Source organism: Microtus oregoni, unplaced genomic scaffold (genome assembly GCF_018167655.1).
Source record: "Microtus oregoni isolate MIOR12 unplaced genomic scaffold, Mior012 000017F_ref0000208, whole genome shotgun sequence".
Classification (NCBI taxonomy): domain Eukaryota; kingdom Metazoa; phylum Chordata; class Mammalia; order Rodentia; family Cricetidae; genus Microtus; species Microtus oregoni.
The window spans coordinates 546,099-561,131 of NW_024543076.1; the positions used below are offsets into that span (position 1 = coordinate 546,099).

The 15,033-nt window shown below is 47.6% G+C and overlaps 1 protein-coding gene across 1 annotated transcript in view; it reads right to left on the reverse strand.

Annotated features, from left to right (window-relative positions):
• The window catches only part of LOC121458309 (tomoregulin-1), a 131,334-nt gene that overhangs the window by 82,934 nt on the left and 33,367 nt on the right, over positions 1–15,033 (reverse strand). Inside the window, exon 1 of the mRNA XM_041667505.1 lies at positions 2,579–3,147. Within this exon, the coding sequence (XP_041523439.1) occupies positions 2,579–2,753 (175 nt within the window). The 5' untranslated portion in view covers positions 2,754–3,147. Of the gene's footprint in view, positions 1–2,578 lie in introns of the transcript that reaches the window.

Consider the following 15,033-nt stretch of genomic DNA (forward strand, 5'->3'; position numbering starts at 1 on the left):
ATCTTCATATTTACAGATGCTGAGTAACCCAGCACCCACAGCCTGACAGACTCAGACTCCATTAAAGATTACAGAAGTCTGAAATAGTAGACCAAAGAATAACAACAGGCAGTCAAGGCCAGTGTGCAGCTTCTAAAGCTCAAACACACCCTGGGTTAACTGCAGTTTACATGGTAACGCCAGGGTGTGCCATCTCAAGCGGTGTTAACACACGGATAGTGTGCCCATACTGGACTGCTTCAGTTCTCAAATTCATCAACTAAAATGTGCATTTCCCTTGTGAATCGTTTCTTCATCCCGGAGAGTTGTAAGAAAAATCTGCCAATATGCACTGGAAAGGTGGCCTAGCCATTAAGAGAACTTGCTGCTCTCACAGGGGACCTGAGTTCAGGTCCCAGCACCTACATGGTGGACAGCTCAGTTCGAGGGAAATCTTCTCCTGCCTTTTTCTGGCATCTGCAGGCTCTACATGCATGTAATGTACATACATGCAGGTAAAACACATAAAATAAAAGTATTGGTTCATTTTAAAAAGTCTGCATTTATTATTTAGTTAAACCTATTTTAGATCTAGAATTATTAAAGTATACCTCATCCCCAGAAAACATTTAAACAGTCTAATTTATTTGCATTTATATCAGTAACAAATATCCCTAAAGGAAGGCTGAGATATTAAATCTAAGTCTGTTTTAATTGAAGAAGGTAGGAGAAATCAAGCCATCTGCCCCAAGGTAGAGCTATGCAGCAATGACGATGGCCTTCAGATGGACCCCCTTCTTCCCACACCCTGTGAGTGTCCAGTCCCCTGTGTCTTTTCTAAACACATATCCTATGCTCTAAAGAATCAGAGAGTACCCAAAAAATCCATCAACAAATACTACGCTTTGCTGAAGACAAATGAAACACACACACCAATAACCATAACACACCACCAGGAAAAATATTTTGACATAGTGTGATCACCTACAAATAAGAACCATTATCTGTCTCCTCAAAAGACCTACTGGGATAGACGAACAGCTTATATTCTTAAATAAAGACTGACTGCTTACTATAAAGCATTAGCTCATCCCAATCGCTATTAGAAAAACAGAGGAGGTTTGAGGGGTGGAAATGATTTTAATGGATATGCCATTGTTAACAGTCCTCAAACCCCTCCCCCCTCATAAAACATACCATGTGAAAATTATTAAAAAGGTATTGGTGTTTGGGCTTATCCCCTCCCCCACTCCGCCCCCAGAACCTGAAGAGCAGGTCCCGTCCCCCAGGTTAGCATAAACCTTCTTGTCCCTAAACCACTGGCCCATAAAGAAACCCCTTCAAGAACCCCCAGGTACAAGGTTGTCTGACAGGCAGGCTAGCAGACTCATGGTGGCTCTCAGGTCCACCCTCCTCCCCTCTTCAACCCTAGTTAAAAGGACGAGTGCTGGACTGGGGAAAGATAACAAGCCCAAGTGACCATGGGCTGGCTTACTAGGTCTGCTGGGCCAGCTGCAGGAGGACCTCCCCTCCCCCAAAGAAAACCTGGAAGTCGCTCCTTGCCCCAGGGCCCGAAATCTCCTGGCTCCTAAGGGACTCCTTCGGAAAGGCTGGGGCAACTTCACTGCCCGGCCCCCTCCTCCCCTGTGTCCTCCATTAAAACCCCAGCAAGCTCTTTGTTTCCAACAGCTGAGGGAGGGCAGGCAGCCTCGGAGAGAGGGGAGAGGTCACTCACTCCCTGGCTCCCCTGGCTGCCAATCTCCAGGTCCTCCCGCAACACACACACACAGCACCAATTCCCTCTTTTTCTACAGCACTTTAATTAACCCGGGGTTACACTAGCTACACAGGGCACTCTCTGAGACCTAATTACCTTTCATACCCAAATCCCACACAAGCTGACTCCCTAGCTCCCTCCCTCTGTCAAACTGGGTTCACTACTGGACTCTCAGCCTCCTAAATCCGTACTCCAGAGCTGTTACCTGAGCCCCAAGCTTTGTCCATACACAACATACAAAACACTTCCTGGGCCCTCCTGGGACTCCCTACTGCCCTGATTGACAGACGTGTGGGCTGTGTAAGCCCCCCACTGCACCCCTGAAACCAAACAACAAACATAACCACTCTTTCCTTTTACCCACATGACCTCTCTGAGACTCCGGGTGCCCTATGGAAGAACCCCCACCCAACACACGGTCAGACCTCAGGCCCTTATCCTCAGTCCCCCTGATCCTCATCATCACGCACACACACACACTCCCCTAGCAGCCTGGCCGTCCTCCCTCTCTTGAGGCTTCACAACACTTAGCACGCGCTTCCACGAGCACACCCACGATCGCTGCTCCGCCTGGTGGAGCCTCACCTGCTCACCACGCCGCAGGGCCGCCCTAGCCCGGCCACTCGACACCCACGGACTCACGCACGGCCACTCCCCATCCCCAACGCAGGGCAGGTCCCCAAGCTCGCACCACCAACTCGAGTCCTGCCCTAAACCCGGCTCCCGGGACTCCCCAGCACGCAGGTCCACACCGGGTCCTCCCGCAGCGACCCAGAGTGGCGGAAGGGAGGAGCCCCAGGGGCGGGCGCCCGCCGCTCCTACCTGAGCAGTTGATGCTCTTGCCTCTGCCTCCGGGACAGTCCCCGCCACCGCCCGCGGGCTGGTTGGACGCGCGGCTCCCCGGCAGGCAGAAGGCGAAGAGCAGAAGCACCGACGTGTATCCGCAGACGGCGAGCGGGGGCGCGGCCGGCAGCCGGAGCGGCGCCTGGGCGCCCATGCTGTCGCGGCCGCACGGCGGGGAGCGCAGGGAGCGGCAGGCCGGGCGCACCGGCCCCGCGCCGCCTCCTAGCAGCCGCGCCGCCGCCCGGGACAGCCCCGCAGCATCCCCGCCAGGCCCCGTCCCTCCGCGCTCCGGACGGCCTCGCTGGGGGACCCCGGCGCGGGCGAGGGGCGCGGGCGCGCGAGGGCAGGGAGCGCGCCGCGTGGGGGGACACGGAGCTGGGGCGCGCGCGGGGGGCGCGGGGCGGGGACGGGCGCAGCCTCTCGCACGCAGGCTAGCCTTCCCTTTGTGTCCGCGCGGCCGTCGCCGCCGCGTCACAAAGACCCCGGCCCGCCCGGTGAGGGGCGCGTGACGGAGCCGCGGGCGGGGAGGGAGCGGCGACCCCGCCCCGCGCACACCCCCGGCGCCGAGCTCCGCCCCTCCCGGGGAGCCATTGTTCCTGAGGCGGGCGGGGGCGCGGGCCGGGGTCGCCGATCCCTCCGGCTGGCCGGGCGGTGCCGAAGATGCCCGAGAGCGCTCCGGGACCCGAGTCTCGGAAGCCCTTTGTGAGCCTTTCCCACGCGCCTTCTAACCCTGCACGAGCCCAGGTGGTCTTTCGCGTGTTTTCCAGGTGGAGGGAAAGGCAAAGGTGACTTATCCAAGGTCAGTCGCAGCCCAAGAAATGGGCAGGATCTGGATTGGTACCGGAGTTCTCATTCCAGCTGTGCACTTCTCCAAGCGGATGGCTTAATCCCCAAGACTCACCGGACCACCGGGCTCCTGGATAACTACAACCCTTGGCTGAATCCTAAAAGTGCCTTACCCTTTCCACGCCTAATAACAAAGATTTAGAGCGGATTTGCTATATCCAAGGCCTAGAGGAAGCTTTTAGCCTGTATTCTCTCCAGTTCTTTTTCACAGCCTTACAAAGGACTTTTCATTCTGATGTTTCCCAAAAGAGGAAGTTGGTACCAAGAGTCTCCCAGCTATCTGGCGCCCAGGCCCACTGCCTGCTCTGCAGACCTGCCTCCCCTTGCTAGGTGATAACTTTACTCAGACACAAGCAATTAGATGACAGGCCGAATTCTTGCAAGTTTTCTGGGTTTGTTTTTTTTTCCAGTCTATTATGTTGCCCACTTCAGATTTTAGAATCTCGTTGTAAAATTAAGAAACATGCAAAAAGTCCGCTCTAAGAAAGCTACAATCTAACTATAAGACAAATACTGACGATAAAAGTCAAGAAGAGAAAGCCGACCAAAAGGAAAAATGCAGGCAATGAATATATGAGAAAGGTTTGCAGACTGCTGAGAGATGGCTCCGCACTGAGGGCACTGAAGGCTCTTTCAGAGGCTCCAGGTTGGATTCCCAGGATCTACACAGCAGCTCACAAACCTCTATAACTATAGGTCCAGAGGATCCTAGGCCCTCTTCTGGCCTCAAAGGGCTGTATAGGCACATGGTGGAACATAGGTGCAAGCAAAACACACATACACATTGCAAATAGGTTTACTTTTTTAAATGATTTAAAGCCCGCCATGGTGGTGCATGCCTTTAATCCCAGCCCTCAGATGGCAGAGGCAGGTGAATCCCTGTGAGTTAGAGGCCAGCCTAGTCAGCGAGAGCTGTTACACCGAGAAGCCCTGTCTCAAAAACCCAAAGATTTAAAGCCACTACAAATAAAGGAAAAGTTCAACCATAAAAAAATTTCCCCTTTGGATGAATATTAAGAAGAGTTAAAAGGATTGACAAACTTAATGTTATTCATTTATACATTTTGGAAGTAGGTCAACCATTTGGGGAAAAAACTTCCAATGTGTTTTCCTAACGATACCAATATTGGAATCTATGCTTTAAAGATGGTTTGACAGGACACAGCAATGAAGAAAGGAAGATGCTCATCACATATGTAACAGTAAGACGGAGCCCCCGTGAGCATCAGTGAGGCCTGAAGGATGATTGTCTCTGTGGGTCTCTGTGTACAGCACTTGATGGTATAGAAAAGGGGATACCAATGATTGTGCATAAGAAAAGCCTGGGGACTGGAGACATGGTTCAGAGGTTGAGTGCTTTGTGCTCTTGCAGGGGACCTGGGTTTGGTTCCCTGCACCCGCATCATGTGACTCCCAACTGTCTGTGACTCCAGTTGCAGAGAATTTGAAGCTCATAAACTCATGCAGGAATGCATTAATGAATAATCTTTTAATAAAAAACAAAAACAAGAAAAGAAAACCTTGTTTTTCTAAAATGCGCGTGTGTACCAGCCAGCCCAGAGGAAGGTCAAGACTGCTGTACTAGATTACATCACCACCGACTCTGGAAAAGAGGATTGTGGGTAATAGGTACTTGTCCTTCATGTTTTCCTGATTTTTTTTCAGTGAAAGAAACGTGGTTGTCATAGTTTTTAAAACTATTTGCTTTTGAGTTATACTTCTGTCATGCTTTTTAGCTAAATAAATCTGCATCTCTATCGTTCTATGGTTTGCCTCAAGCCTCTGAACTGTTGTCTGGTACTTCCTAGTGTCCTGAATCAAGAGTGATCCCAGCCCTTCCTGCTCAGTCACTGCCCAGGACTCCTTTTGAGTCCAGTCTCGCAGCAGCGTCTTTGCTAAAGCTTGACTTCATGGATGTTTCCTGCACGAGCAGTGTCTTCATGCTCCCAAACCCCATATTCTGCCTTAAATTTCCATTTGCCTGCTGATCATAGCCAAAGAGAGAGAGAGACAGACAGACAGACAGAGATTACAGCCTTAGTTTAAATTGAAAGCAAATAACCCTAGGTCATACTTCACTATCCCATCCAGATGAGGTAAGAAGAAGTCAGCATGAATTTTTCCAAAGTGTTCACATTGAAAAAGATTCTGAGGACTCGACTCCGGGGAGGAAGGATTTCTCTGACTGAAATCATACAGTACCAAAAAGGATTTCTCTTTTTATTCTGTGGTCAAAGAAGGAAAAGGATCTTAGAGGTTTCCTAGAAACCCCATCATACATGTGAGTATTTGTGATTCTCAAAGAACAGATAACAAAAGGATGTGGGACCACTATGGAAAAATCCACCCAGAGAGCTTAAAGGGAATGTGGATTTCTGAGGAGCACTCCAGACAGTCTGAAGGAAGCTTTCGTGTCTATTTCTCTAAAAATTCCCAAATACCTCAGATGTTCTGCCAAGGTTAGAAACCCCTGACCTAACCTTGGTCAATCAGCCATTACTCCTTAACAAACAACCATATAATTTCAGCATCCTGAGACAAGAAGCTTTCCTCCTAAGTCTTAGAGGGAGGGGTTTGGGCTAAAACTGGAGCAGCCATGCTGCCTGGCTCCGCTTCAACTGCAGATCCTGCAGGGCTTGAAGGGAGCAGCGACTCCAGGAGGGCCTCTCGGTGCTGAAGGTTGTGCAAGCAGTTGTCTCCTGCCGCTTGTCCACGTCTGACATCCCACCAGCTAAAGCCAACCCCAAACAGAAACCCAAAATCTAGATGACTCAGTGGGTAAAAAGTGCTCGCCGTATGAGCATGAGGTCCTGCATTCAGACACACACACACACACACACAAACACACACACACACACAGAGAGAGAGAGAGAGAGAGAGAGAGAGAGAGAGAGAGAGCAGGGTGGCAGTGTGTCCTTGTATAGCCCCAGGGCTGGGGGTGGGTGCAGGCAGGAGGATTCCGAGGGCTTGCAGCCTTAAAGGACAAGCTCTAGGTTCAACGAATGACCCTGTCTTAAAAACTAAAGGGAAAGACTAGGAAGATGGCTCAGGATGGAAGAGTTCCTGCAGCACAAGCATGGTGAGGACCTAAGTTCAGAACCCCAGCACCGGGTGAAAGCCAGGAGTAGTGACAGGTGACTCTAACACCAGCAGCAAGGGCAGAAACAGCTGCATTTCTGTAATCCCAGGCCAAGCCGACTTGCCTTTTAGTGGTTCGGCGAGAGACCCTGTCTCTAGGAAATAAGACACAGAGTGCTAGAACTGGACTTACATCCTCTACCCGCCATGGGTACATGCCTCAGGCATACACACACACGCACACGCACACGCACGCACGCGCGCACACACACACAGACACACACAGACACAAAAAGAAGTACAGAAGTGAGCCCAGACAAATGTGGAGTGGATATTTTTGAACAAATACCTACTGTAGATCCTGTGCTTGAATACCATTTGTTATGTTTTTTGAAAGAATGTTTTCACCCCCAACTAATAGAAAACTCAAACAAAAAGATTAGGAGCAGGGGCTCAGGACTCTGTTGTTGCTGTTTAAGCCAGAGGCAGTGCCTTCTCCATGAGTTGGTTTTTGTCCTCAGTAATGAAGCTTGACTGGGGAGAACAGTCATTTCTTTAGGAAACCTTTGTGAGCCAGCCCTCCTTGCATGCTAGGCACCATGGCAGCCTCTGGGGGCAAGAGATTATCCTGCCCTTGCTGTGTGAGGGCAGGGAGATGGCTGAAAATTAACAGTTACGGCACAATGTGATAAATACTAAATATAAACGTGGTTAGGGTGAGGACCGAGGAAATGGCAAATCCTATTCCGGACTCCCAGCCCTGCCAAAATCCCGGCTTTGCAGGACCTCCTGCTGGCTGGTCTAGCTGTATAATGAAGTCCTGATGAACGTAATGAGACACCTTGGGGCTAACTAATTGGCCCTGGAAGGAGACAGTCACAGTGCATGAGCCAGAAACGGGGAGAGGGATAATTTATGGTGGAGCATGGGAACAGCCTGAGATTGGCATCTAACCCAATTTGGGAGTGTAGACCCCACTTCCTAGAGAAAGGGTGAGGGAATCGTTAAAAAGTGGAATGGGGAAAAATATTCATTTAGCAAATCAGGACTGAAAGTCTCACAGTCTCAGGGAATCCAGTGACCCTGTCCTGAGGAAGTTTAAAGCCAAATATTGATAATATAGTTACCACAATATATAAAAATAAAATGTCAGCATTGCTAACAAATGCTATGAAGAAAGGGAGGGCAGACAAAAAATCACGAGGAGCATCGAGCTTAAGAGGAAAGTTCCAGATAAGCAAAGGGCGCGTTAGGATGTAAGCCAGTGTTGAAAAGACCAGAGAGAGCAACTTGGCTGCCTCAACGGTATCTCCTGAGAGTCGACTATGGCTTAGGTGCTTCTCTGGGTGCAGAGAAACAGCAGTGAGAAAACAGAGCCACTGCTCTGGTGGCCCTTACAGTCAAGTGGGGAGACGCAGATTATAATAAAAACAGAAGGCGAAACGGTTGGGTGAGGGAATGGTGATAACTCCAGTCCACTGAGGACACTACATCCTAGATCACGTCAGGGCCAGTGTTTGTTGTCACCGAGCCTCCTACCAGCTTGTTAGTGTTATTTTCTTTCCACAGATGAGGAATAAAGTCCTAATGAGGTTACGTACCTGAGACCACAACAACAAGTTAGCGTCATCTGGTTCTTCTAGCCCTAAAGTCCCACCGTACCACCAACTAGAAGGGGGAGAGCCTCTTGTCTGGCACAAGATGGAGTAAAGATTGGCACTATCAAAAAAGCAACCAGACTCCTAGCAATAACTAAGAGATGTGATCAGCTTTGGTGACCATCAGATGAATGGCTAAAGAAAACATATATATGATCAAAACATATATGTGTTATTATCATGATATGATAACAATATAGCCTTAAAAACAAATGAAACACTTGCAGCAAATAGTTGGAACTGGAGGACATAGGTTGAGGGAAATAAGTCAGCCACAGAAAAAGTGCGCCTCAGGTCTTCTTCCATATTTGGGTGCTTAACCACGTGAGCCTCTAAGTAGAATGGCGATAATTAGAGATGGAGAAGGGAGCAAAGGTCAGGGGAGGGTGGGGGGGGGGGGGGGCTACGACTAACACTCTGTATGCCTGGAAATATTAAGCGAAGCTCCAGTGATATGTACAATTAATATCGCTTTTCTAAAATAAGACTACACTGGGCAGCTGGCTGTGTAGCTCTGTGTAGAACACATGCCTAACGTGGTCAAGGCCCTGACATGGAGCCCCAGAATCAATCGATTTTCAAAATTTTAAGTGACAGCCACCAACGGGTGTGCACAAGCCCTCCTTGGCACACTGCGAATACGCTGGAAGATTTTGTTTGGATTCTTTGCACGATGTCGAGGATCTTCTGCATGCTCCAGCGGAAGGTGCTATTCTTGTTACCCACGTCTCCCTAATGATCCTCAGTTATCTAAGTGGAGGACGGGAGCCAAGGAGGCTTTTGCAGACATCTAGTCTAGCTCTGCCCGAAGGAGATGAGCCTCCCCACCATAACTCTGCTTGTCTGAAAGCCTTGTCAACCAAACAGCTCCCACGAGTGGGTAGAGGGAGGAGCCGTCCCTCGGCTTTCCACGAGGCCTACTTGTTGTTCATTGGTTCAGCGCCTCTCTAAAGGCAGAATTGGGTTTGTTATTTCTAGCTATTTCAACAAACAGAACAATTTCAGTTGCGATTCAAACATTTCTCTGGTGGTTTTAGCTTATGAACGGTTTTGCCAAAAAAAAAAAAATGGCTTCTCTAGAAAAGACGAGCATACATAACGGGAAGTAGAAGTTCTAATGTGGTATTAAGACTGTAGACTCTGGATCCACGCCATCTGGGTTTGTTCTGCTAGTTCTCTGAGCCTGGGGAGGTTTACTTGGCTGTTCTGAGTCAGTTCCACGGCCTGCTCGGTTCCATGCCTATTTCACAGGGTGGCGCTAAGGCAAAGATGAGTCGCTATGTGCAAAGGGCCTGGAACCACGCTTTGTACGTCACATGTACTAAAAAAGTAACTGGCTAAACGTAGAAGTGGTACAGGAACTGCGTGATATACGTTGGTCACTCTTAGTGGCAGTTACCTTTAGCTGCTACAACCTAAGAAAGAGCTCTGTGTGCGTTATCTTATGCAGTACTACACAAAATCCAAGCAAAGCCTGGTATCTATCGATCATCTATTTCAAAGATGAGGAAACTGTTGGGAAGGGGTGACTAATTCGTCCAAGTTTACACAGCGTGAGGACCTGGTCTGTCTTACCCTGTAGCCCACGCTCTGAATCAAACCCCAAAGAGTTAACAGTCAGAGAGTACTTCAGGCTGGCGGCCTGCTAGAGAAGTATGTAAGAGGGCAGTCTGGTGACCAGCAGAGGCAGTCATGCTGTTAGGAAATAAAGTCGAGACAAATAGCCAGGTGGGTCTGGGAGAAAGGCAAGAGCTGAGCAGTGTGGTGCACACTTCTAAAGCCAGTGAGTGAGAGACGAAAGCTGGGAGACAGAGAGAGATCCAAGCCAGTCTGGACTACTTACTAAATTCAAGATAAACTCAAGATACATAGCATGCTAGAGAAAGAGAAAAAGGAAGAGAGAGAGAGAGAGAGAGAGAGAGAGAGAGAACATGGGGGAGGGAGGGGATAGGAAGGGAAGGAGACAGACAGATAAACAGAGTTTACTTTCTATCCAGAGTCTAGGAATAAATGGGAACAGCATCCACTGAGCTCAAAATCCCAAAGGAGTCATCAAGGAGCTAGAAATTAGAATGTGTTTAAGTATGTCAGCTTGCCTCTGTATGTATACATATGTATTGAGCATATGTCATTTGCCTGTGTGCATACATATGTAAGAAGTATATCAGCTTGCTTCTGTACATACGCATAAGTGCCAAGCAGATGCCATTTTCCTCCGTATGTACATATGTAAGGAATGAGTGTATATACGGTTGCCACTGAGAAAAGGATGCACGCACACTTGAGTGCTTCAGTTGAGCTCCGTGCTCGGACGTGTACACGAGCACTTATGCGCACACAAACATATAAACCTCGTCTTGTATTGCACATGTGAGTGTGAATGTAATCAGGAGAACCAAAATTGCTCTTAGCGCCTAGTTGAAAATTACCACCTAAAATCTAATGGACTAGGGAGTTGGCAACAAGGGTCCACAAAGCTGGGCTTAACAGCCTGGATTCCCAATTAAGAGAGACACAAAGGTGACCACGTTCTGGACTGTTCCTCTCGGCACAGAAAAGCAGTGGTAGGATTTAGAGCAACTTCAGCAGTGGTGACTTCAGCAATAATGAGAGCAGGGTCAAGGCAGAGAGCCTGGTGACAGAAGTTGCATTCATCATTAGAGTTGGCCCATTCTATGTCAGGCAGTTGTGTGAGGCTGGGAAGACACAGAGAGTGGACAAGATAGACACAGTCCCTGTCCTGCAGCCCAGCAAAGACAGACACAGTCCCTGTCCTGTTGCCCAGCAGAGAGACAGACACCGTCCCTGTCCTGTAGCCCAGCAGAGAGACAGACGCGGCCCCTGTCCTGTAGCCCAGCAGAGAGACAGACTTGGTCCCTGTCCTGTAGCCCAGCAGAGCGACAGACACAGTCACTGTCCTGTAGCCCAAGAAAGACAGACATGGTCCCTGTCCTGTAGCCCAGCAGGAGTCAAGCTTTAAATCATTACAAACACAAAGAACTGAGAAACAAGGCATCTGACCCCTTAGGTACCAAGAGTTAGAGGCATGATGGAAACCTTCCCCCAAATGGCATTTCAACTGAGTCTGTGAGACTAATGAAGAGTTAGAAGGAAGGAGAGAAGAGAAACTATCCTATGAAGAAAATCCAAACTGTGGAAATGAAGTCTAGACTATGGCAAATTCAAGAGATAGAGGAAATCAAATGTATTAGCTCACGCATATGTGAAGTAAAAAATGTCGAGCTCATAGAAATAGCAAGGAAAATGGTCATTACAGAGACTGGGGTGACTCGGGTGGACATGTTGCCTAAGGATGTACAGTTATAGTCAGATAGGAAGATAAATTCAAGAGATCTGACACATACCGTAGTCAATATAGTTACTGATTTTCTCTGTGTTTCTCTGTGTCTGTCCCAACCTCTCTATCTCTGTCTCTCTCTGTCTCTGTATGTCTGTGTCTCTGTGTCTGTGTGTGTGCGTGCGTGTGTGTATATATGTGTGTGTGGTGTTTGGGATTGAACAGTGGGCAGTGCCTATCACTGCTTTCTATTCTTGAAAAAACTGCAAAGAATGCTAAATGTTCTTGTCCCCAAAATGGTAATCTTATGCTAGTACATGTATTAACTAGCTAGATTTGACCATTTTAAGGCATGCATTTTGTAAAAACGGGGTGACAATAGCTTGGAGTAGGGAAGATAGGACAAGTAAGTGAGCCAAACAGATATGGCAGATAAACGCAATAGAATTTGGTGACAGACTATATGTAGGAGGAGAGGGAAGGGAGGTGTCAAGTGATTGTTCAGTAATATTGATAAAACAGCCAGCCCTGGAGGAGAAGCAGGTTTGGAGAGGGGATGGTGGGTTTAATCCTAGGCACACATTGAATTTGAGGGACCAATGATGCAGAACTCAAGTAGCCATTAGATGTATAGGTCTTCAGGCAAGTGAGATTTGCACTGGGCATGTCCAAGTGAGTCATGAACACGGATATAACAACTTCATACAAAATAAGAAGGTCTGTGCTACTATTGAGAAAGTCAAGGAGAAGAAACTGTATAGGAACTGTCAGAAACTTAGGAGAAGAATTAGAAAAGAACAGCGTTATGGTGACCACGGAACCAGTGTGTGTCAAGAAGTAGGATGTAGTCAACTGGTCAAATTCTGCTGAGAGGTCAAGCAAATATGAAAACTGAACAGTTTCCCAACTGATGCGGTCACTTGAAGTCACCAGGGAACACAGCAAGAACCACTCGGTAAAGCTGTGGGGGCAGAATCTAGATTACAGTTCAATGTCGCATGAATAGGAAGTGGGAGTAGGAAATGGAGAGAGAACATTTAGACAGTTTGACCGTGACAGGAGGAAAACCAAGCATGGGATGACTGTGGCAGGGGAAGAGCTGTGGAATATCCACATGATGGTGATAGAGATTCACTGAGAGGAGAAGAGGCAGGCGTACAGCAAAGCAAAAGGGGCCATCAATTGCGGGAGATCCTTAAGAGAAAAGTGGACTTCAAAGTGCATATGGGCACCTTCTTCTTTTTCACAAGTTGGAAGGTGTGTAGAATGGGGGGCTGGTTCAGTCTGTCTTATAAACAGGGTGTTTAGATGCCAGGGACGTTTGGGGATTCTGACTTCTGTGCTTTCCTACAAAAAAAGGGAGTAGGGCAGAGTAGGGGTAAGGACCGCCCAGGAGAGAGGTGGTCACATGACTTGAACCCCACTGTGATCTCCATCCACCCCCAGCCTCCATCTCTCAGTCTTCATCAATGTCTTTAGTGTGAGCAATCAAATTTCTCCATCTTATATAAAAATGCGACTTCTAAAAACTCATCTATAATATGCATTTTATATAACAGCTACCACTTCGAGACAAATATTCTGGCACCTCCCTCCCCACCAGATTGCTACCTACCCCACTCTTCTGCTACACAGAAATTCTGAGTCAGATTTGAAGAGTGGAAACACAGTGCAGTGGTCATTGCTGGTTATGGGTGAGAAGCATATAATATCCCAACAGCACTCAGGGACAATCAATAGCGTCCAGAGACACAGTCTAGGGCAAGATGCTAAGGAAAAGGTAACTGGGAGTCATCTTCTCTCAGGTGGGCATTTCTTAGCACAGTGTGGGGCAGAGGGACTCTACCCCCGTGTTCCTTGCCTCCAGCAGAGACATGAAGCAAGCCAACCAATGGTGGCACATGCCTGTAATCCCAGCATTTGGGAGATAAAGGCAGAAAATCAGGAATTCAATTCATTTTCAGTTACATAGTGAGTTTGAGTCCAGCATGAGCTACATGAGTCTTGACCTTAAAATAAAAAATAGGGGAGGGGGAGAGAAACTGAGGCAGGGAGTAGATCTTTTGTTTTCTGTCGGTATAGTCAATGGTACTAGGTCCCTTAATTTAGATTTTTATCAAATCTAGCATAACTCCATTCTACATGAATGCTGAAAAATGGTCAGGGCATGGTCAGGGCTGACTGACTCCATGATCATTTTTTTAATCCTCAGTGAAATAACTGATTTGGGTAAGATATTCCCAAAACAGATTAAATCACAGCATGGGTGAGGGAGGCAGGCGCATGGCCCCATCCCTAGCTGAGAAGCTATTTGATAGCTTCGGTGAGTGGGAGAGTCAGTTTTCTCGCAGTAACCTCCCTCCAGTAGGTTGCCCACACTCCAGGGTAGGCCCCCCTCAAGAGTGGTTGGCCCACATACACAGAACTCAGTGGAAAGAGAAATGAAAAAGAAAACTCACAGCTGAGCAGTGGGAAGATGAGAGCAGATATGGGAGGAGTTGGGGGAAGGGGTGGATATAATAAAAATTCACTGCCTGAAACTCAAAGAATTGATAAAATATTAACTCAAAAGAGAAACATCAAGAAACTAAAACCATTAGGCAAAAGGTTATGAGGAAAAGGGATATTCAGAGTCTTAAAGTATCATCCAACAGGTAACACCAACCACGAGTGAAAGAATGAAATTCTACAATTGGTCTGGCAGACACTGACTTCACTGAGTGATCAAATTAGCATCACCAATGGTGGGACCATCTGCCAATACACCTCTCCTGGAGATGCAGTGACAAGGGCATGGCATTTATCTGTGTGGTCCTCTTGCCAAAGAATTTTGACCAAAATCTAATAAGGAGGATTGTAATAGACCCAGAATGTGGAGTGCTTTACAAAACTAGGGCTGGAAAAGAAAGCTTTGTCATTAAAACCAAGAGAAAGAGAAAAGCTTGTTCCAGATTATATAAAACAAAAAGGGTGATGATCAATGATGATCAAGTGCAATCAGCCTTGATCGGACCTGAGAAAATAAACAGCAGTGGGAAACATTAGGATAGCTGAAGAAATTTGGATGTAGGTTACATATCAAGTGATTTATCGATTTAATGTTAACTTTTCAAGGCGTGATAATGGGATTGTAGTCATGTAGGGTGGGATTGTCGTCATGTGTGATGGCACTGTGGTCATGGGATAATATTCTTACGCCGAGTACATATTGCTGAAGTACCTTTAGGTAGAGTGTCCTAGTGTCCCAAACACTCTAGCTACAGAGAACAAAAGGAGGAGGAAGAGGAGGATGTGAGGGGAGAAGAAACAATTACTATCCAAAGCAGGCTATTTCTTAGTTACTCCACCAAAGATTTTCTTTCGGCTCTGACTTTGGATAGCTTTATGCTTATTAAGCATAAATCTCGCAGTTTACTGTGCTGAATTAGATTGAAATCTCCTAAGGCATCGTGGCAAGAAGCTACTCTGCAGAGCTCTTTAGACCTAAGAGGTATTCTAATTTTGTATAGGAATACATGTAAAGCTTTTGTGAAGAGGAGCCAGGTGGTGGTGGC